This window comes from Hesperophylax consimilis, chromosome 16 (assembly GCF_061612785.1).
Source record: "Hesperophylax consimilis isolate HC1 chromosome 16, BYU_Hcon_1.0, whole genome shotgun sequence".
NCBI classification, from domain to species: Eukaryota; Metazoa; Arthropoda; class Insecta; order Trichoptera; family Limnephilidae; genus Hesperophylax; species Hesperophylax consimilis.
In genome coordinates, this window is record NC_142851.1 from 25,080,199 (window position 1) to 25,094,514 (window position 14,316).

The following is a 14,316-nucleotide window of genomic DNA, read 5'->3' on the forward strand; positions in this document are numbered from 1 at the left end:
CCTGTTTTAAAGTTTCAAAAATTTAATCATCTCTGAATATAACTGTAGGTTTATATAAAATCAAAGCAACGCCGCTCGGGACATTCTTCTTTATATATATATATATATATAGATTACCAGTCGTGGGTAGCTAGTTCTACTTGTTCGTACGGTGGAGGAGAATTGATGGAGGTCATCATATTATGTGTTCTAAATTTGTAATGTTCTCTGTAATACGTCGGTGAATAACGGTTTTTGGAGACAATGAAAAATAAATAATTAATGGGATGCCGAGGTTATTCAGCCAGACAATGGCATCGGGATTCGCTTGATTCACCTCAGACGTGTTCTTCTTCTACAATATGTTCTGTATTTTGCATATGTTCACATTCACACAATTCAGATTCCTTAAGGTCATATAGTCATTGATTAATTAAATGCTTTTCTTCGTTTCAGAATAACCCCGTCCAGAAATTTGGAAGGACCACTTGCCCTGAATGGCCTGCTGAACAAAGCTGAGCACATATTTGTTGACAAAGTGCGGGGGCCCGAGTGCTTTGCCGAATACAAGGGGGAGCTCTACACCTCCGTGCATGGAGGCGAGGTCGTCAAACTGGGACCTGGAGGTCATGTGACTCATGTCGCCAAGATTGGACAGCCATGCGGTAAGATTTTTCTATTGTCACTGGCCATTTTCTATGAACAATCAAACTAAACCATATATTAACACGGAAGAGAGCCTTTGATATGTTGATATGTCAAAATACTGTGATTGAAAGGATTGGAAATCCTGGTCAAGTGGGGGTGCCTTGATGTACTGCCTGGAGGAGGACTGGAGCAGGATGGAAAGGATGAAGGGCTGGAGGTGAATGGCGAGAAACCGCAGTCAGTGGACAGCATTTGTGGACGGCAAAGAAAACTCAAATATCTTGGCCACATTATTAGGAGGGGACTTTTGTCCAAGTATGTAGTAGAAAAAAATGCTGCACTTTGTTGCTTCGAAACCTATGTGTCTGGTACAAAGCAGTTCCGAGCTGCCGTCTGCAGGGTGAAGACAACCTTTGATGCATCCGCAGAAGAATATTTTCTGTCAAAGTATCTTCCAGTCTTCTCAATGCTTATTATAATATAATATTATTATATATATTTCTACCACATTGGTTGCTCTCAGTACACTCGAAAACAGAATGTGTGAATGTTTATATATTTTTTCTTACATCTGCAAATTATTTATTTGAATTGTAGTGCAAACAGTGAAATGAAAACATGTAATGACGATCATGTGAAATGAATATCTATCTAAAATCCTGACTTTCTTAAATAATAAATAATATTTACCAGACAGAGAATAACAACACAATACATACATCATACTTTCATATTACCATATTGTGTAATGCTGCATTTTGGTTTTGGTTCGTTTGTATACACATAATCGCATATGTATATGTATACATACAAACCAACTTACACATACTTATTTGTTGTTGTGATTTATACCCCATCACACGACAGTGGTGACCCCGATGTGATTGTAAATTGTACCTCCTTCCCAGAAAATATCTTTAGTTTAGTCTTATATTATAAAATGCATTCAATCTAAAATAAATCTAACGTAATTGTAAAAAGCATTCACTTTGTGGCTCATCATAATTTACAATAAAAACACATAAATTTGTTTTTGACCACTATAGTTTTATTTTCACTCTACCGGTTTCGGAAGAACCCTTCCTTCGTCAGGAGAATATTAAAAAAGTTTTTAATATTCTCCTGACGAAGGAAGGGTTCTTCCGAAACCGGTAGAGTGAAAATAAAACTATAGTGGTCAAAAACAAATTTATGTGTTTTTATTGTAAAATAAATCTAACTAGTTTCTAATCTTAATATATAAAAATTCAGATTCAGAAAGATTTCAAAGTTTGTTGTTATTAGTGCCAGGAGTGTTTAGAGATGTTTAAATGATGGAAGAAGTCGGGGACGCCCGAGGAATACTTGTAGCAATATCTCTGCACCGTAATGAGATACGGAGTCAGATCAAAGTGAGTAACATTGTGGTATACAGTAGTGAATGGTGGAAGAAGTCGAAGGCGCCCGAGAAAGACATTAGCAATAGCGAAGCATTACAAGGGATCCACTAGTATATTTATAAAAATAGTATACAGATGTCCGGGGTAAAGTGCAGAAACTTCGTGAAGTGATTCTACACGATGGTACATACAAGTAAAAAAAAAAACACAACTTTTTCTTCTCTTCTTACCATCATGTAGAATCACATCCAGAAGTTTGTGCACTTCACTCCAGACACCCTGTATAATCTACCATAAGTAGTTTCCCCAGAATAGCTAGTTATATTCAGAGAAATGATTTTTTAATGGTATCCTTAAGGATAAGCTGGCAAATAAGATGTTAACTGATATTTATGTGAAGGATAATAATTTCAATGATTTTATTAGCCCTCTTGGAAGGTGAAAATACCAGCAAAAAACCTACTACTTTTTATTTAATTATAATTAATTTTTTACAGAGGGTTACTGGCAAGAGAGTAAATGCGGCCGCCCGCTAGGTCTGGCCTTCAATAGTGTTGGCAAACTCTACGTTGTTGACGGATACTACGGTATCTGGACGGTTGACATTGTCAGCGGCAAGAAGCAGCTACTTGTTTCTCCGGGTGTAGAGATCGAGGGCAGGAAGCCCAAGCTCTTCAACAGCATCGCCCTGGCGGCCAACGGAGACTTCTACTGGACAGATTCTTCGTCCACCTCCTCCTTGGAGAATGGCGTCTTTGGAATGCTACTCGATGGAAGCGGCAGGTAAGCTGATAATTTTTTTTTATATTGTTTTAGGTACAAACGATTCCATGACAAAACAGAACATTGATGAAAATTAAATTTAAAAAAAAACTTACATACACCTAACCTATTTACTTTATTATGTTCTGTTTTATCCAGTTTCTGATACAAGCACTTTAACCTTTACAGCTTTTGCTAGACTTGACGCAATCAAATGTACAAGTTCAAGAACTTTTCAATGTTGTAAACAGTACCGTTACTTTAATCCCTCAATTTCTGAGATTTTAATCTAATTATTGTAATGATTGATTTAGTAACAGAACATTTTGGCCTAAACATGTACAGAGTGTACTGGGGTGAAGTGCACTAATTTTGGGAGGTACCTGATTTTTTTTGAAATTCCAACTTTTAGGGTACTTTTTAGGTAAAAACATAAAATTGGTCCGCCGTGTGGGTTTGGCATTATTATTTTGCTCTGTTGCTAAATCTACCGTCCCGCTCCAAACCCTACCTACCGTCAGTCTATTTAATTGTCGTACTTCACTTTTATTTTATTAATAAAGGATCTGATAATTTAATGCATCTAGCAATGTTTCTTTAATTACTGTGACAATGCCTGGCTTCACCCACAAAGAATGGGCAGACGTTAATTAGGTTTATGGGCTACATGATGTAAATACACATGGAAAGTGGACATTTTGAAAATTCGTTAAATTAGTAAAAAGCACTGACAATAGTTAAGTGATTAATAGTTAAATAATTTTATCGTTCAAAGTGTAACTTCATATTGTTAATTTTAGTACAGTTCTCTTTTTGAATTTTGGCAATGGTGAGAAGCAGCCGTTGCAGAAAGTGTATTATTGGGATTAATTCCAAATTCAAATCTATCTATCACAGATGATGACACATTAAACTTGATACATGTTTCACAATACGTTAAAGTATTCATCATAAATATTACATATTTAATCAGCATTCAAAGTATAATCCATTATTGATTTATGTTTGCAGATTATCCAGTATCATTATGAAATTATCCAATATTATTGCATCAGAAAAAAATTATTGAAAATTTTTTTGTTTGTCTTAAAAAATGGCACATATTTGTCCACTGAAGAAATACATCGATAGAAGCGTATTGTCGGTGTGTCCATGTGAAGTACATAAATTTTTTTCCTTACTTAACCTTTACAAAGCTGGCTTTATCAACGCAATCTATCCCATCACGTGGCACTTTTTGACACTATGTACATATTATGTGTTTTAGTGAAACTTCATGCATTAAAGATGCGACTTCAGTGTATGGGGACAGATAAGGTTAAATATAATTTCTAATTGTTATTATTTCAATTTTTCCATCAGGTTATTCCACTACAATGCTTTGAAGAACAGCAGCAGCGTCCTGCTGGACGGGCTCTGGTTCGCCAACGGAGTGGTGCTCTCTCCCAACGAGGAGTTTGTGGTGGTCTCGGAGACGGCCCGCAGCCAGCTGAGGCGCTACTACCTCAAGGGGCCCAACCAGGGCACCGACGATATCTTTGTCGACGGACTTGTCGGTTTGTGAACATTTTATTCTCATCTCCTCCCATCTTATTCTCCATGTCCTATTCCGATCAGGGACCCATCGCCTCGGAAAGGCGCCTCAAGGCGTCCCTTGTGGTGATGGCCTCTGTCCATAGCAGGCTCAGTCCCTCCTCACACATCTTCTGGAGTTGCTTCTCCCAACTTTTCCTGGCGCAGCACACTGAATGTTTTCCCTCTATAATTGCACTTAGTATTTTCAGTTAATATTTTTTAAGGTTGGATATAAAGTTGTATTTTTGAGAAGGTTTAATTTTATTTAAGCTGTATGTAATCAGGCAAAAAAAATACCCCTGAAATTATGTTATTGTTTCTTTCGCATTCGTTTTTTAAGGTCTTGGACTTTGCGCACTCAATGAATATAAATATATTCCCTTGGTCAATTCATTTTATAGAGATATTCTCTTAACAGCTGTGGTCTGGGTCTGGGGAACCGTGTAAGCAAAGTAAGCCTGATTTGATTATTGAATTTTGCCGGACACCAAAACAATCAACCCATAAAAATATATTTTCTTATTTATTTTAATTAATTATTCATTTTAGAACAATTAAATTGAAAGAATTAAATAAAATAATACATTCTTACATTTTTCAAAGTCTTATGTTCAAATGTTTTAAGTTTTTTTCACTTTAATTCAAATTTGTCAGCAAAATTGTCATATTATTGTGTAATGTTTATTAAATTAAAGAAAAATTAAAAACCTGCAGACAACCCGCCTTGTGGCAGCTTTGAGTGACTACTTTTTGTTGTTATTTTTAAAATTCCAGTATCAATTTTTCATAATAAAAATAATAAATAAAATGTTGACAATGTGACACATAGAGTAAACTATTTAGACTAGATAAGAATGTTAATCTTTTGCAAATGTTAATGTCCTTGCACTTGGCTACTGTTGTTTTGTTATTTTATTTTACCTCTCTCTTTGCATATTATAATAAAGGCATTGACCTTGTGCAGGTGTCTCATACAGATAGATACATATATGTATTCTTACGCCAGAATACTGGAAACATTTGAAAGGCATTTTAAAGTCTTATTATAATAATACATATTCATATTTGAATTACTCCTACTTTCATCATTATAAATAAGCGAAAAACGTTGCTTCTGAAATCATGGAGAACTTAGGCCCTTCTGCCACACAGATAAGCAAGGATCCGATACTCATGTTGTGTACTCACTTCGTAGCTACCGAAATCATGAAACCCTCATCACCACCTTATTTGGAAGGCAGGTTTGGGTACCGTCGCCCCGGGAACCCCTCACACTTTGCTACCAAAATCACGAAACCCTCGTCACCACCTTACTTGGGAAGCGGGTTTGGGTACCGCCCCCCTGGGAATCATTCATTGGATATCTGCCATAGGTCACCCCGAGTGGTTCGCTATGTTTGGTGATTTAGCAGGGGTGTCCACCTTGTTGGAGTGAAGTGTGTTTTGTTTCATGTCTTGTTCATTATGGAATATGCACCAGCCCATCCTCCAGCCCTACAATTCCTACAGGCCTATTCTTGAAGAATTTAATTTCATCAAAATACAGTTTCTTCCTCCCAACACCACTCCATTACTCCAGCCTTTGGACCAGCAGGTTACCAGCATTTCTAACTTTAAGAAACTACACTAAAACACTCTTCGAACATTTCATTGTTTCGAGGTGACTGAAGGAACAAGTCTCACTCTCAGAGAGTTTTGGAAAGATCACTTTCACACCGTTGGTTGCCTCAAGATGATTGAAAATGCGTGAGAAGGGGTTACCAAGAGGACCCTCACTTCTGCTTGGAAGTAACTTTGGCCAGAAACTGTTGTCGAATGTGATTTTAAGGGGTTTGAAATAGTACCTTTGGAGTCTACAGTCAACGAGATTGTGTATTTGGCCAATACCATGGGACTGGAGGTGGATAACAATGATATTGAAGAGCTTAGCACAGTTAAGAGATGACCACCGAAGAGCTCATGGAATTGCATTGTGTTCACAGCAAAAGTTATGGAGGAGAGTTTTTTAGTGGAGGAGTAGGAAGTAGAAGAGCAACAATCTTCTGTCACAATAAGCGAAATCAAAAACTGTTGCATCGTACACTGAGAAGCATCACCCTAATAAGGAGGTGGTTATTTTCATTAAATTTTGAGGCGTCTGCAAAAACAAATGTCTCTAGACAGCTTCTTAGTAAAAAATAATTAAATGAATAAAACACTTTTTATTGAATTAAAAACTGACATGCAACCAGGTTATGCTAATCTCAAGCTTTGATGAAGCTTGAGTTTTCGAAACCTGGATGGCTGTCAGTTATTAATTCAATTAAAAATTGTGTATTTTTTTTCATTTAATATATGAGTCGTGTAATTTCTATACCCGCTATATCAACTTTCATTGATTTGGAGAAAACCGCAAAAAACTGTCACATCTCTAGCGTACATAAGTAAATGAATTAAAAAATTTTATATAATGAATTGGAGTAATAAAATTTCGAAAAGCATTTATTTTTCTATATATGTCTAGCAATAATTAAGTAATTTCGATAAATAAAATGGATATAGCGGATTTTGATACTCACTTCGTGATTTTGCAAGTCAACTGAGGCGACATGGCGGGTTTAGAAACTCACGCGTAGATCATTTTGACACAAGAGCGTGGCGTCAGAGCGGCGGCCATATTGTATTTTGGCAAAATAACTGCTTGTGATTCGTTGAATCCGATATAGCGGGTTTTGATAGTGACTTTCTGTATGATATAGCGGATTTGGTTTCTCACTCGCAGTTTTAACATGGTTTTTGGTCATGATAAGGAGGGTTTTGAAACTCAATTTTAGGCTCCTCTTGTTGCTCGCAAAAATGTGAACAAGATGTCATACTCAGATCATTTTGTCAAAAAATCGGATATAGCGGGTATAGAAATTATAGGATTCATATAATGCCACACCCCAGAGTATTTGCGTCCTTTGAAAAAAATAATTACCATAATTTTATAAATAATAAACTATCTATTTCGATTTTTTTTATTGTTTTTTGCAAATCGAAATTGCATTCTAGGTTGTTATGCCCCTTTTTTTTTGAGTAGAAATTTTTGGTATGGAACGCATTATCGTATTTTGCATTGATTTATATGGGAAAAATGAGTGTTTCACATAACAAGTAAGATTCTGGAACGAATTATGCTCGTTATGAGAGGTTCCACTATTGCTCTCAATTTTAAATCCTGTCATTCTTTGTTGACTGTTTTGGTCCTAGCATTGGCATCTAAAGCACACCCATTGTTACAAAATGTTTGACACAAGTGAAGTCATGTTTAAAATCTCAACCTCATGTAGAAAACCTCGCGACTGGCTGACGAGTTCACAAAATGTCGGCGATGTGTGCATGTGTACGAACCTCCGCTCAGATGTATGACGGTAATCGCCAAGATACTTGAATGGTTGAGTATTGGATACTTATTTATCCTTGTGGAAGAAAGGTCTTAGCTAGCAGTGGATTGAACACTGAGCGGGAAACCAACACTTTGGACCACTCCGCTAGTAACTGTTCTATTGAAGAGTTGGATTCTATAAAGAAGTCATACCACTTTTTTTGACAATAATATATGTACATTTTATCCAAAACCACCCGAGTGATAGAGATTTCGGGGTGTTCATGTCAATACTGCAGTTGAAAGCCAATCAATCCACCTAGATTTCACCATCTATATCATATTTTTAGGTTTTATAAAAAAATCGTTAAATTTATAATTATAACTAATTAAGTAATATCATTTTAATTCATAAAAATCACCTACCCAATTTGGGTGGCTATTGCTCGAGTTGCTAAAAGTATTATTTTTGGGGTATGTTGTTGTAACTGGAGAGTATTAGTTATTTAATAATTTGTATCTTTTTGTTTTGCAGGTCTTCCCGACAACTTGAAGACCCTCCCCGATGGCATTCTGGTGCCGCTGGTGGTCCCCCGCGATGCCAAAAACCCCGTGGTGTTCCAGTCCCTCGCCCCCCATCCGCTCATCCGCAAGTTCCTGGCGCGCGTGATGGCGCTGCTGGAGCTGCCCTTCATTGGGGCGCAGAAGGTCCTGCCGCACTACGTCTTCGAGAGGGCGCTGCACTTGGTGAGGCTGATCAACATTTATATCTGTATTGACTATCAGTCTCGGTCTGCATCTGTTTCAAATTTTGGTCAAATGTTGACAGCATAACAACATGATCGTTATGCTTGACAGCTGATCACAATTTGATCAAAGCTGAAAGGAATGGAAAATCGGCATTTAACGGGACCGTTCAAATGTCAAAAATTCATATTGACCGTAAATCATCAGTTCGATAGTCATTACAATGTGATGGATTTTGAAACACCCCATGTACATAGTTACTAGTGCAGACCGGTGAAAAATCCCAGGATATAATAATTCCAATTTTGAGAGACAGTAAATATTTTCTATTAAAAAAAACTATATTATATGTAGGTATGTACGAACTTTATCGCTTGTTCGCATAATCAATACCAATTTTTAAAATTACTCACTTAAAGAAAAGACAACTGATAGTAGTATGTTTGTTTCTAATATTACACATCAATATGTTAAATTTAAAATGCAGGAAGCATTATTGAACTTTCATAATTTTTACCTCACATAACTTTAATCATAAGTACAATTTCTTTAGTACTCATAATATATGTTTTCTTGTTTTCAGATTGGACATTTTGAATCAGTGCAGAGCTTGGTCCCCAAGCGCACCACCATTCTGAAGTTGAACTGGGCCGGAGACATTCTTGAGTCCTGGCACAATGTGGACGGTACCCTGACCGGTATCAGTGAGGTTCACATCTTCAATAATCAACTCTACTTTGGAAGTCCCTACAACACTTACGTCGGCAGGTCGCCTCTGCCAAGTGAAAGCATACGTAAAGTAGAAACCAAGCCACAACAGGCTGCTCCCAAACCAACTGACGCTCCCAAGCCCAAGTCAACCGAAGTACCCAAACCCATTCCTACTGAACCCCCAAAACCCAAGCCAACTGAAACTCCAAAACCCAAGCCTACTGAAGCTCCAAAACCCAAGCCTACTGAAGCTCCAAAACCCAAGCCGACTGAAGCTCCAAAACCCAAGCCAACTGAAGCTTCAAAACCCAAGCCAACTGAAACTAAACCTAAGCCGACTGAAGCTCCAAAACCCAAGCCAACTGAAGCTCCAAAACCTAAGCCAACTGAAGCTCTAAAACCTAAGCCAACTGAAGCTCCAAAACCTAAGCCAGCTGAAGCTCCAAAACCCAAACCTATCCCCACAGAAGCTCCAGCTAAACCCGTAGAAAAAGCTCCAGCAAAGCCTAAAGAGGCTCCCAAACAAAAAGCCCCCAAGCCAACAGATACTAAACCCCTGCCGGAAGCCACACCCGTAGTGGAGGAGATCCCCTCCGACACCAGGCCACCCAAGAAGGACAACATGAAGGTCATCACCAAGGACGGCCCAAAGGAGATCCCCGTGCCAAACCAAGGAGGCCAACCGGCCCAAGGAAAAGCCAAGGTTCCCCACAGTAAAACAGAACTGTAAGGGAATGTTAGAAGTATTTATTGTATCATCAGATCATCAACCCCACAGTCATTTGTAAATACATTTATACAAAAAGAAACTAGGCACGGTTTGATCATTGCAGCCAACCCCATCTCCAACCAGGCAGCTGTTAAGAAGAGGGCAGCTATATCTCTTCATATTCTTTTTTAAAATAAAACGTATTCTTAAATCAAATATTGAAACAGTTACGGTTATCTTATGAGAGCAGCACCTTGATGTTCATTAATTGAATATTATTTTTTGTTATACTTTACATTGGAAATCTTGTTTTTTATACATGTATTAAACTTTATTTATAATATATGTGTGTATGTTGTCACCACTTTGAAATAGTTCTAGTTTGAAATATCTTTCAGCTGCACGGCAATACTTTATAAAAGGCCTCATGTATTAGATTACAATATAATATTGTTGTTGCAATAATCACACATAGATTAGTTTTACACTTTACAAATTTAGATTCATGCCAAACAATGATTAATGTGCATTTGATTAATTAAAGCAAAAACCCTAGAATATTAATAATGCCTCCCAAATCCAGTAAATTATTTGCAGTATTTACTTGTGTTTTCTGGCAACTCTGGCTGCTAGAGTAGCATACTGCCATCAGGACCTATGGGAAATATCGGAAGTTGGAGGTATTATAACTATTCTACAATATTTGATTAAATATCTCAATTCAATAAGTTTATCTTAAAATGTAATTCTGAGAAACTTCTACTTTTCACATACTTAATGTGTAAGTCATGAAATATGTGTTTTTCTTACTCTGTAAGTACGTACGTAAAATACATTTTTAGGCAATTTTTTTTATAATGTTAAAGTTATTAAAATACTGAACACGTAATATTCTTTTATACGTACACACAATAATTAATCTGTATCCAATTTTATTAATGTTAGAAATTTTACCCTGCTTTTTATTAATAAGAAAAAACATAGGATAAATGTAAAATTGAGCAATGATATTCATAATATTATCAAAGAATTTACTCTGTTCTGAAGAGGATTATGTTAACATTATTTTGTATAAATATTGTCTATTTTTCTTTGCTATTCCATTTTTCGACTGTGATTGTGTAAAATTTATTTTATATTGTTTAAAACTTATCTAAATATTTTAACACCCTGTTATCATAAATACTCTTTATTTTTGCAAGAAATCTTTTTTACTAATTTGTGTTCCATTAGTTGCAGCTAGGTAATTTTAAGAAGAGAACTTTTTTTCATGTTATTGTTTGTTTGCAACGAATTTTTTCAAATTGTTAACCTGTTGTTATTGAATAATCATCAAAGCCATCTAATAAGTCATATTCAGTCATTTTTCCAGGATAGACGAAAACCATCGGCGATGCGTACTAGTAATATCATTAAAAGGCCAGGAACTACTTTAAAATGTTTTTATTATTGCCCTCGTTTATATTGTGATCCTTGCCATTTTTTTTTCTGGAAGATAATTTAAATAACTGGTAGCTTTCTTATATAAACAACATGACACTTTTCAGTCAGAATAAATTGGTAAATTATAAGTAGATTTGATTAGTGTATTTTTTATTATAGGCATCACATATTATGTAGTATGGTTTGTTGGAATATTTTCAAGAATCTGTTGGATATTATTTGTATAATTGTTATAACGGCAGCTTCACATACATATTACCTTCAGAACTTATGTACTGATATTTCACATATTTAACTTAATATAATATTCTCTCCCTAAGTTATTAATTAAACTTTTATACATCTTCTCTTAGATAACTTCCTTTTGCAATATTATTGTATTTCACCCATATAAGAATAATCCATTGGCTTTATTTATTAAAGCAATATTAATGTTTATTTTGAAATCTATCATTTCCATCAATCAATTTTTTTTGCCATCCAAAAATATGGTTTTTGATTTTTTGATAATCGGAGTTCATTATGTTAGGAATGTTTAAACATATTTTTAATAGTGAGCCAATGGTCGTTGTTGAGATTTATTTAAATCATTGTTACCTCGTGGGACGAAATCTCAATCATTTAGCATCCTAAGTATACATTTCAGAAGATTGCCTTATGTGATTCTCATATTAAATAGAAAAATAAGTATTTCTAGTACTTTTTATGCGCAGCCACTGGGTGGCCATCTTTTCTGGTAAAAATTATAACTTATTACATTAGTGTTTCATATTTCACAGAAGTTATAAACGTCGGCCGCAATGCAATATAAAATGTAGACTTTATATACAATATTTATTTAATTTTATGGGTAGTTTGATATTCTTTTTGTATTCCGGTTGTGACGTGAAAAGTTTAATAAAAATTTTGGAAATGGATTGTGTTTTCATTAATTTATTTTGTGTTTGGACAACATCATTTGAAGAACTGTCAAAAACAAGACTTTATAAAATTGGAGCAGGGCAGCTGAATAAATAAATAATGTGTATACCACTGGGCCTTGCCCACCCCAGACCGGTCGTATTCCCAGAGACAGTGGGATTACGGCCTCCCCATTTTGGGTATAATGTGATACTCAAGGAAGTAGTAAGGGGAAGAGGAAGTTTGAAGGTATGATCATGTTGCAAGAATGCTTACAAAAAAAGAGGCTTCACTGTAATTTAGCTTGCGGGACGAAGGAGTGTTGAGGGATCTGTAATATTTAACGATACGATACTGATTTTTGTGGTATCCTAGATATAAGTTTTAGGTATTATTCACAGATGGAAAATGGCAACCTTTCGATAATACAAAGGCTAGATATACATAAGAATATTGCTGCCAAGGTCAGTGGCCCAGAATTATTACTACTGCCAGAGCCGGCCTTGAGCCAAACGGCGCCTGGCACAAGTAATATTTTGGCACCCTTTGTCAAAAACCAGCAGGCACCTAGGTAGGTAATCACTGTAATTAATAATATTCGGATGATTTGTATTTTTGTGTAGCGCCGTTTTTATGAAAAGTAATTTCAAGGGTGATGTGTTAGGATTGTTAGGTGTTAGGTATTATCGGTGCCTTGAAAATTCGGCGCCCGGCGTGGACTGTTCCAATAGCGCCTGACTACCGCCTGCTAATTAAGGACAATGGCCTAATGGCTGTCCAAGCTCAATTATAACTATCACAACAAAAGTTCACAGTTACAACAATTTATAACTCTGTTCTTTTTTTCATCAGATTTACAGCACAGTGTATGATTGGGTTTTGTTAAGAGCTGTGTGACCAGTAAAAATAAAAATACATTAAAAGCCAAGTTTTGGCCTTGGGTTGGTTAAGGTAAAGCAATAGTTGTCATCAGAGTGGTAATCAAATAGTGTAATTCAATATCTGACTATACGTACATAACTTCAAGCAAACAACAGTTTTAGAAAAATTGTGACTTCATCCACTTGTTTCTTCAATTATTTAAATACGTTTTTATTTTAATGCGTAAGTAACCTGGTAATAAATAAGATTTTTTTTTTTTTTTTTTTTAACATTATTTCTGGCTTTCACCCTTCAAGGGTGTTCTTGGCCATCATTTAAAATTATTGAGAAATGAAAGGTGAATTTAAATATTAATTTTATTTAAATGGGCAAATTTCAAAATTATAATGAAAATTGGAGTCGAGTTCAGACTTAGAAGAGATGAGATGTTGAATGGAGGGGAGGCAATTTTAGATAAGGCTTGATAGAAGAGAGGATATTTATTTAGAGAGGGACAACCAAAAAATATGTGATCTAAAGTTCCCACTTCTAGACCACAGAATGTACAATCTGGGGAGTCAACAACGTGAATTTTAAAAAGATGGGAAGGAACGGAACAATGTCCGATCCTCATTCGAATGAGAGAAGAAATTTCTTTTTTGGAAAAATGAGGGAATTGCTGAAACCACGGTTTTGATGGAATAGTTCTTTGTATTGAGGCATAGCAGGCTCCCTTGGATTGACTAGCAATGTGCCAATACTCTGCCCAAACATTGCGGGATCTATCTTTGATGATGGAAAAAATGTCAGATAGGGGAATGTGGTTTACGAGGGTAACAACAGGGTTGGACGCTCCTTGTTTTGCCAAGGCATCCGCAATATCATTACCCATGATACCAACATGTCCAGGAATCCAAATCAGAGTTAGAGTTTTACCAGAGCTTTGAATGGAGGCTATCATCTCTCGAATAAGGCATACAAAGTGATCATCAGGATGAAGAAGAGGACTGGATTTAAGTTTTTGGAGGGAACTGAGAGAGTCAGAGAGAACGAGGGAATGTTCGAAATTATTTTTGATTATATATTTGAGAGATTCTATTATTGCAATGCACTCGGCTGAAAATATTGAAAATTGATTTGAAATTGAATGAAATATTCTGTCATTAGAATTATTGTGGTAAACGTTAATACCTATACCACAGTTAGGAGAGTCGGGAGATTTGGATCCATCAGTAAATAAAAGAGAAAAGTTAGGC

At 36.0% G+C, this 14,316-nt stretch overlaps 1 protein-coding gene across 2 annotated transcripts in view; it reads left to right on the forward strand.

Annotated features, from left to right (window-relative positions):
* Hmu (adipocyte plasma membrane-associated protein hemomucin) overlaps positions 1-12,216 on the forward strand; it is a 29,926-nt gene extending 17,710 nt beyond the window's left edge. For both annotated transcript variants that reach the window (XM_089641067.1, XM_089641068.1), the window contains exons 3-7: positions 436-644; positions 2,504-2,789; positions 4,131-4,324; positions 8,225-8,436; positions 9,020-12,216. In XM_089641067.1, coding sequence (XP_089497193.1) covers positions 436-644; positions 2,504-2,789; positions 4,131-4,324; positions 8,225-8,436; positions 9,020-9,877 — 1,759 coding nt within the window. In that variant the 3' untranslated portion in view covers positions 9,878-12,216. The remainder of the gene's footprint in view (positions 1-435; positions 645-2,503; positions 2,790-4,130; positions 4,325-8,224; positions 8,437-9,019) is intronic.
* The last annotated feature ends 2,100 nt before the right edge of the window (positions 12,217-14,316 follow it).